The sequence below is a fragment of the Schistocerca gregaria genome, chromosome 3 (assembly GCF_023897955.1).
Source record: "Schistocerca gregaria isolate iqSchGreg1 chromosome 3, iqSchGreg1.2, whole genome shotgun sequence".
Lineage (NCBI taxonomy): Eukaryota > Metazoa > Arthropoda > Insecta > Orthoptera > Acrididae > Schistocerca > Schistocerca gregaria.
Genome location: NC_064922.1, coordinates 534,227,463 through 534,236,126, shown reverse-complemented (window position 1 = coordinate 534,236,126; position 8,664 = coordinate 534,227,463). Strand labels below are relative to the sequence as shown.

The 8,664-nt window shown below is 37.9% G+C and overlaps 1 protein-coding gene across 1 annotated transcript in view; it reads right to left on the bottom strand.

Annotated features, from left to right (window-relative positions):
- Positions 1-553: 553 nt before the first annotated feature.
- The window catches only part of LOC126354711 (2-aminoethanethiol dioxygenase), a 51,963-nt gene continuing 43,852 nt past the window's right edge, over positions 554-8,664 (bottom strand). Inside the window, exon 2 of the mRNA XM_050004559.1 lies at positions 554-2,760. Coding sequence (XP_049860516.1) covers positions 2,754-2,760 — 7 coding nt within the window. The 3' untranslated portion in view covers positions 554-2,753. The remainder of the gene's footprint in view (positions 2,761-8,664) is intronic.

Genomic DNA, 8,664 nt, shown 5'->3' with positions numbered 1-8,664 from the left:
TGACACTGATATTTAAGAGGGCTCATTTGTGATCCCCAGCACCAGCTGCAGACCTTCCCATTTTACTATGAGTACCAAGGTTTTATTTGACCTATTCTAATTGTCTTCTTGTTCAAATTTTTTCAGAGTTACCCCTGAGAAATCAGTTGCTTCTTCACTATAAGAAATTAGATGACTGCAGTGCCACATACTGACAATATGACAGAAATAAAGCATGGTTTGGAAATAATTCCTTCATGTTATCCATTTCTTTGTCTTTTATATAGCTCCTGATACAAATCACATATAACAGTTGAGGAAATCTCTCTGAGTCATGCTGGAAATAATAAGTATGCACAGCTCATGTTTGTTGAACACATTAGGGCAGGAGGAACGGCTGCCCGCAGATGTGATTCCAGCCAGCAGTCACCAAAGGATACTTTTGATTGTCGCTGTAAAAACATGCAAATGTGGCCAGTTTCTCAACTCCATATGAACATACATAAACACAAACATGCATGCACGTGAAAAGGTAAGGACTTAGTTGCCAGGTGATTTTAATTAAACAAATGCGTAAATTTTATAAATGTTTTCATTAACAAGTAGATATACAGTTATGCACTAGCTGTCATACCAAACCTTGCAAACAATGCAGTTCCACGGTCTGTCATAATCATACATGTTAATTATACAAAACATATGTAATGTATTTCCTTCAGCAAATTGTACTCACAAATCAATGTTCTGCTTTAATTGATAATTTGTGGTTCTTTAGATTATAATGCAATGATTGATAGCAACTGAATACTGAACTGTACACTGGGTTTCACACTTAGAACTATTTCCAAATGTAGTGCTAAGGATTTGTTCTTTTTAGAATTTAACTGTCTATACATCAAGTCAAAATTTTACCGAATTTATAAACAATTTACACAATGGGTAGTTCTTCATTAAGACTAAAATTTTAATTTTACAACTATATCTGGACCACACTATAGAATAATCAAAAGCAGAATGGATATACATCACAAATGCACTATTAAAACAAATTTGCTTTAGTACAGACAGTTTATTACTTATCAATAATATCACATGTTTTCATAGAACAAGAAATCATGACCGATTACTGATGAATGTTTTTTCTTTAGATATATTCAAAAACCTGTTACCCAGAATAAGAGCCATAAATCTGAAAATATTGCTGAAAAGCCAGAAAAAGTTAATCAGAATGGTGCAATGTAGTTTAAAATAACAGAAGTGAAAGCCAGGAACACTGGACACAAAATTATTTTGTGTGTTAGGTGTTAACACTGTCAATGCCCATTTCATAAGGAATACCAGACAGAAATAATAATATACTGAATTTCTAATTAATAATGTCTTCGTGTAGAACTTTGCAATGTTAATTCAGTGAATTGGGTAGCACCTATGAGGTAGAATTCTGGTAAATTATGCTAATATAGCATTTACCACAGAGAAAGAAAGGAAGAAAGAAACACATAAAAGACCTTATTTTTGTCACTTTTGTAACATATTGCTTAAGCCTGATTACTTTCGCAGTAACATTTACTAATATAAGGGTTTTGTATTTCTAGCCAGCGAAGCTCCACAAAGGAACAAAACATGTTGATAAGATGCATTATTACCCTCCACTGGCAAAGATGAGATCTTATTGAAAACAGTACATCTTTTCAATAATTGTCGTGAGCCAGGTTATGGAAGGGCTTTATATTATCAATTATGAAGTAAATTTTGCTTTTCATGCAGCCATAGTAAAAAGTATTACTATAACAAATTAAGTCACAATTAAAGTCAATTGCTGCATTTCATTTCCTGCATTTTGCATCTCTACGCATTTATCAATTACCTTTTTGCGTAATACTTACTATTGGAAAATGTGGTTCAACCAACACAAAATCAATTAATTTTGATTTTTGTAGGTACCACTGGAAAGCTCTAATGTCAAATTTAGACTTATGCACCTTATAATTTAACAAACATGTCCATGGAATTACAAAGAAATTATTTGATAAAGATTTTTTTTAAAAATCACAGAGAACCAGCTCTCATTCTTACATGCACTTTCTGCAATAGTGTATTAGTTACACTTTCACAATTGCACTAGTATTTTGTCTACACAGACAAATTTAACTATTCAAATTGTCATGTCTCCAGATAATCACCAAAGTTATCTTGCCCTTTGAGTAATTTGAGCACAAGACCATTTCAGGCAGTGGTTGTGGAGGGAGCTGACACTTTAAAATTACAAACTTAATGAAATCTTAGATTTTTCTAACTAAACTTAATACTGAGGTATTTTTCTGTCAAAAATTATACAAACCAAAATATAATTATGAAACAAGTACTTTATAGACTTACAGTCTCACGTTCCTTGTAAAAGACATACAAGCCAGTTCAGCATGGAATAGCTGTTCAACTATTCTTATTAATATTTACACTCTGAGTTGCACTTTATATACACAATCCCCGAGCAAAAAAGTTACATCCATTCAAAGTTTCATGAGTATTACAGTAATTTGATGATGTTTTTATTTATTTTGCACTTCATAATATGTGAACTGAAAACGTGGCACCCCACACAGTTGAACTCATTAAATACTGACAGTATACACTCAGTGGAATCACTTGTTCAACACAAAAGATACAGCCTCTTGATTATCTTCAGGCAGACAGTTTATATCAAATTATGAAATTATAATATCCCTTGTCAGTATCCATTTCTCTCATAATTATTTCACCATTAATGCTATGCCTCACATCCTGGAACAAGAAAAAACAAAAATGAGATATTCGGTCAATGATATTTTATTAAAAGTAAACTAGCACTATTCTAACAATAAAATTAATAATAATTAAATCTCTTTATTTATCAAACATATAAGACTTTCCCTATGCCACAGACAAGGGTACAAAACAACAGTAACTCAGCAAGTGAACAACTGAAAATTTAAAGGAAAATCATTGTAGCTGACTAATCACATCTGAGGACTGCAGGATGAGTCAAAAGCATTTATGAAGATGTGTATTCGGGAGCACAAATGTCTTAAAAAGCAAATCAAAACAGTATGAAATGACAGCCTTGCAATTACTCCAGTCCCAACTGCTAATCGCTGATAATATGAGTTTGTATAAACACTTAAGCATGAAAAGAACGACTGTAATACAAACAACAATATAAGAAAAGATAGATTGCTCCTTACTGTAATGGAGAAACAATAAGTTGCAGACAGGCACAATCAAAATACACTTACATAAAGCTTTCAGCCTCAGCCGTCAGCACATATCATTCATACACACAAGCAAGCACACATGACTGCCAACTCTAGCGTCTTGGGCTAGCATTCTGGCCCAAGATGCTGGAATGTCTTTTCTGGAGACTAGAAATCTACTCTGTAGGAATCAGCATGGGTTTCGAAAAAGACGGTCGTGTGAAACCCAGCTCGCGCTATTCGTCCACGAGACTCAGAGGGCCTTAGACACGGGTTCACAGGTAGATGCCGTGTTTCTTGACTTCCGCAAGGCATTTGACACAGTTCCCCACAGTCGTTTAATGAACAAAGTAAGAGCATACAGACTATCAGATCAATTGTGTGATTGGATTGAGGAGTTCCTAGATAACAGAACGCAGCGTGTCATTCTCAATGGAGAGAAGTCTTCCGAAGTAAGAGTGATTTCAGGTGTGCCGCAGGGGAGTGTCATAGGACCGTTGCTATTCACAATATACATAAATGACCTTGTGGATGACATTGGAAGTTCACTGAGGCTTTTTGCAGATGATGCTGTGGTGTATCGAGAGGTTGTAACAATGGCAAATTGTACTGAAATGCAGGAGGATCTGCATCGAATTGACGCATGGTGCACGGAATGGCAATTGAATCTCAATGTAGACAAGTGTAATGGAATGCGAATACATAGAAAGATAGGTCCCTTATCATTTAGCTACAAAATAGCAGGTCAGCAACTGGAAGCAGTTAATTCCATAAATTATCTGGGAGTACGCATTAGGAGTGATTTAAAATGGAATGATCATATAAAGTTGATCGTCGGTAAAGTAGATGCCAGACTGAGATTCATTGGAAGAATCCTAAGGAAATGCAATCCGACAACAAAGGAAGTAGGTTACAGTACGCTTGTTCGCCCAATGCTTGAATACTGCTCAGCAGTGTGGGATCCGCACCAGGTAGGGTTGATAGAAGAGATAGAGAAGATCCAACGGAGAGCAGCGCGCTTCGTTACAGGATCATTTAGTAATTGCGAAAGCGTTACGGAGATGATAGATAAACTCCAGTGGAAGACTCTGCAGGAGAGACGCTCAGTAGCTCGGTACGGGCTTTTGTTAAAGTTTCGAGAACATACCTTCACCGAAGAGTCAAGCAGTATATTGCTCCCTCCTACGTATATCTCGCGAAGAGACCATGAGGATAAAATCAGAGAGATTAGAGCCCACACAGAAGCATACCGACAATCCTTCTTTCCACGTACAATACGAGACTGGAATAGAAGGGAGAACCGATAGAGGTACACAGGGAACCCTCCGCCACACACCGTCAGGTGGCTTGCGGAGTACGGATGTAGATGTAGATGTAGAAATGGTGGTCATATGTGCTTGTGTGGATAAATGATGTGTGTTTCTCTTTTGTTGATGAAGTCTGTGACCGAAAGCTTTATATAAGTGTCTTTTAATTGTGCCTGTCTGCATCTTAAAGCATCTCCTTTATGGTAAGTAGCAACCTATCTTTTCTTACATTGTCGACATCCCTACCTGGTGTTTCCATTGTTTATCTCTAATACAAGCATGTGTTAAGTTGTCTTGTATATATATTAACCATCATTTTAAGGAAAATTGTGAGCAATAGATGAATAATGGCAAGAGGAAAGACATCAACCTTAAGGAAATGTTAATACTATAGACAGCTCATCTTGAAACATCCATTCTTTCTAAGTGTGCACATGTATGGTACAAAACTAAAAGAGCAGAAAAATATAGCTGGCTGATTTCAGGAATAAAAATAAAAGAAATGAGCCAAAAATACAGAATTTTAGAAGTTTTAGCACACTTGTTTTAGGGCAGAGCCCTATACAAGTTAGCTTCTGCTTTATCATTAAAATATAAAATATACTCAATTAAAATATGGCATTCAGTGATTAATATGCCATGAGCACCACAACCTGGAGACAGTGACTCACTCAGGGGCAGGTCAGAGTGAATTTTTCCTTTCAAAGAGGTCTTATCTGGCATGTGACAGTCAGATAGTTGCTTTTACCAAGACTAGAATATTGTCCCTCATGACCAGCTCTCCTCCTTCCACATTTGTATATCTCTTTCAGGAACAGCAAGATGACAACCTATAGGGGAATGTCTACATCATCTTGCTTGTTTCTCCAGTTTCTCACAGGGAATAACATATTTGCCTCATTGTTGTACAAAGATGAAGGGATTCTATACATTTTATCTGCCGGGTACATTTGTTGCACTGCTTGCAATACATTAAGGGAATTTGATCAGATGAGAAATTTCTTACAGTAATGATGCTTTATATACTCCAGTGCCTTCACGAGTCCATGCAGTTCTGCACTAAATACAGTGCAGTTATTCTGAAGGCGAATACTGAAGAGATGATCTATAAAAACAACTGCTTTCAATCATCTGAGTAGCGTAGACTCGAATTATGGTGCTTATGTAAAAAATAATAAAATGAGGATTCGTGTGTGGCACACACAAACATGTAATAGAAAACAGTTAACACTAGCTTTTCTGTTCTCTTTTAGCAAGAGTACACACATTCACACATGCCTGTGGTAGCAGTGAGACTGATTATTGAATATCCATTTTTTCCAGTCACTCCTTTTGTCTTCTGCCCATCCTGCCATGTATCCCTGCTCATTCTACCACCACCAATTCCAATAACTTTCCTTCACCCTAGCAATACTTCAACCACAAATCCTCTTTATGAAATCTTTTCTGGCACATGGTATCCCACCTAATGGGCTTACTATTAAAATTGGCATCTCGGGCTGTCATCCATTCTGCTACAAGAACTTTAACCTTTTCCAATGCCATTGATTCCTCTTCATCACCAATCTGGTCCTTCATAATCATACAACCCAAGCTCAAGCCGTACTTTCGCAAAATCATTTTACTGTTTGACCACTAAACTAAACCAACTAAACTCCACCCAAACAGGCCACAAAGTCACAACGGTACCAACCAGCCACTGTGTCATCTTCAGCCCACAGGCATCACTGGATGCTGATATGGAGGGTTATGTGTTATGTGGTCAGCACACCGCTCTTTCGGCCATGTGCCAGTTTACGAGACTGGAGCTGCTACTTCTCAATCAAGTAGCTCCTCAGTTTGCCTCACAAGGGCTGAATGCATCATGCTTGCCAAAAGTGCTTGGGAGATCAGATGGTTAGCCATCCAAGTGCTAGCACAGCCTGACAGCACTTAACTTCAGTGATCTGACAGGAACTGGTGATACCACTCCGGTATGGCCAATGGCAACCCTATGACTGCAGCTCCTGTTATCTATTACCGCAATAAGGACTCTTGCTCTTTAACAGTTGGAACATCTGTCCCAGCTACTACTGTTTTCTACTCCCACAAGATTACATATAGCCAAGACAGCTCATCTTTGAAACATCCATTCTTTGTAAGTGTGCACATATACCGTACAAAACTAATACAGCAGAAAAATATAGCTCGCTTGCTTGCTCGCTCGCTCACTCGCTCACTCGCTCACACACACACACACACACTCTCTCTCTCTCTCTCTCTCTCTCTCCTCCTTTCCCCCCTTTTCCCAGCCATCTGCCTCTCTCTCTCTGTCTCTCTGTTGCCCTTTTTTTCCCTACCCCTGCCTGCCTCCATCTACCCAGGCACCTGCTTTCAATAATTGATATTCAATAATCTGTCACATCGCTACTGTGGTTGTGCTCATTTGTGTGTGTGTGTGTGTGTGTGTGTGTGTGTGTGTGTGTGTGTGTGTGTGTGTGTGTGTGTGTGTAATCTTACTATAAAAAGAGCAAGAGCATGAAAGTTAGTGTTAACTGTTTTCTATTACATGTTTGTGTGTGCCATGTGCCAGTCCTTTATATGTAAGTTGTTGCCTTTCCCTTGTTTTATGAATTTTTCCATCCAGGAATTTCCCTTATTGTTATGAGTAATAAAACGAATTCTCAAAAGTTATCTCTACAGTCCATTTGTTCTTTAAATTTGCCAAAAGATAGTTTCAGGTCTCTTAAGATGCCAAGGTGTTGATCAGCTCCAGTCTTACTGTAAAACTTAAGTTATTAGCCACTCTCAGTTCTAAAAGGCAATTCTTTGTGCTTGTTGCTCTCAGACAGTATGGATGAAAATCTATTTTGTATGTGAATAAGTAACAATATGGTATGCAGATACCATTTTATAGTCTTGTTGCATCATGAGGAATATTTACCTGATGTTGAACAGTGATCCACCAGCTGCAGAATAGATGCTGAGCATATGGCTAGCCCTTAAGGGCTCAAACAGCAAGCCTCTTTCCCCCACAATGCAACAAACCTATTATTTTTTAAACAGAATGATCTAGTAAACCCATAAATGATGCAACTACTATCAATCTGCAATTCCACACAAGTACTATCAATCTGCATTTCCACAAAGGCTCTGTAAAACTGGAGAATACAGGCTTGATCCATTCTCAGTGAACTATGGCTCTTGCCTTTTAAAATACATGGTGATATTAAGGAGCATGCTATCAGATCTCTACCAATGACCTTGCTGCAGTTGTAACACCGGTTCCCGTCAGATTCCTTGGATGGGTGATCCCGGAATCTGACATATGGGTGGGAGAGCGGTGTGCTGACCACATGCCCCTCCATAACCGCATCCAAAAATGCCTGTTGGCTGAGGGTGGTCGGTACTGTTGGGCCTTCATGGCCTGTTTGGGAGGAGTTCTCAGATTTCTAATGTGTATCAAACAGGTAAGCTTTAAGTTAAATGTGTGACATTGAAATTTCACTGGTTATTTAAAATTTTGAAAATTTATGAAAATCAGAACAGGAATGGTTAAAAAGCACACAAACAGAAGTCTCAGCTGAAACCTTAGGTGGCTTCCAAATGCTCCATTTGTTCATTGTTACAGTACTTAAGCAGATAACAACAAAAACCCATTTTTGCACTGTGGGCTACAATTACCTAAATAACTAAATGTAGAAAATTGCTCAAAATTTAACTGTATGGTCTTTAGACATTCACTGACACTATTTTCCCACTTTCGAAAATCTGTATCCATTGTCAATATACACCTGAAAATCCCTGATTGTTGAGGGCAAAAAGCACCAATGCTGGGCCAGGGGGCAGCTATTTCTACACTTTGTATTCAAGGTAAATCATCAAAATGTTTACCATATGTTCTTAAGAGTATCTTCTCTGGGGTGAAACTTAAATTTATGAACATAATACCTGAGCTGAGGCATAAATGCAGTTGTAACTGACACAGTGAACCCATGACGCAGGTTCATAGGTCATCAAAGGGTTCTGAGGTCATTAAACTGTGTTTTTAGGCACTACTTGTTCACCAACATTATGCTACACGGTCTCTGTGCATATTTAAACAGGCATGAAGTGCCTATTATACAATGTGGTACTGCTGTGACAAAAATAGGATAAAATGGGTCTTA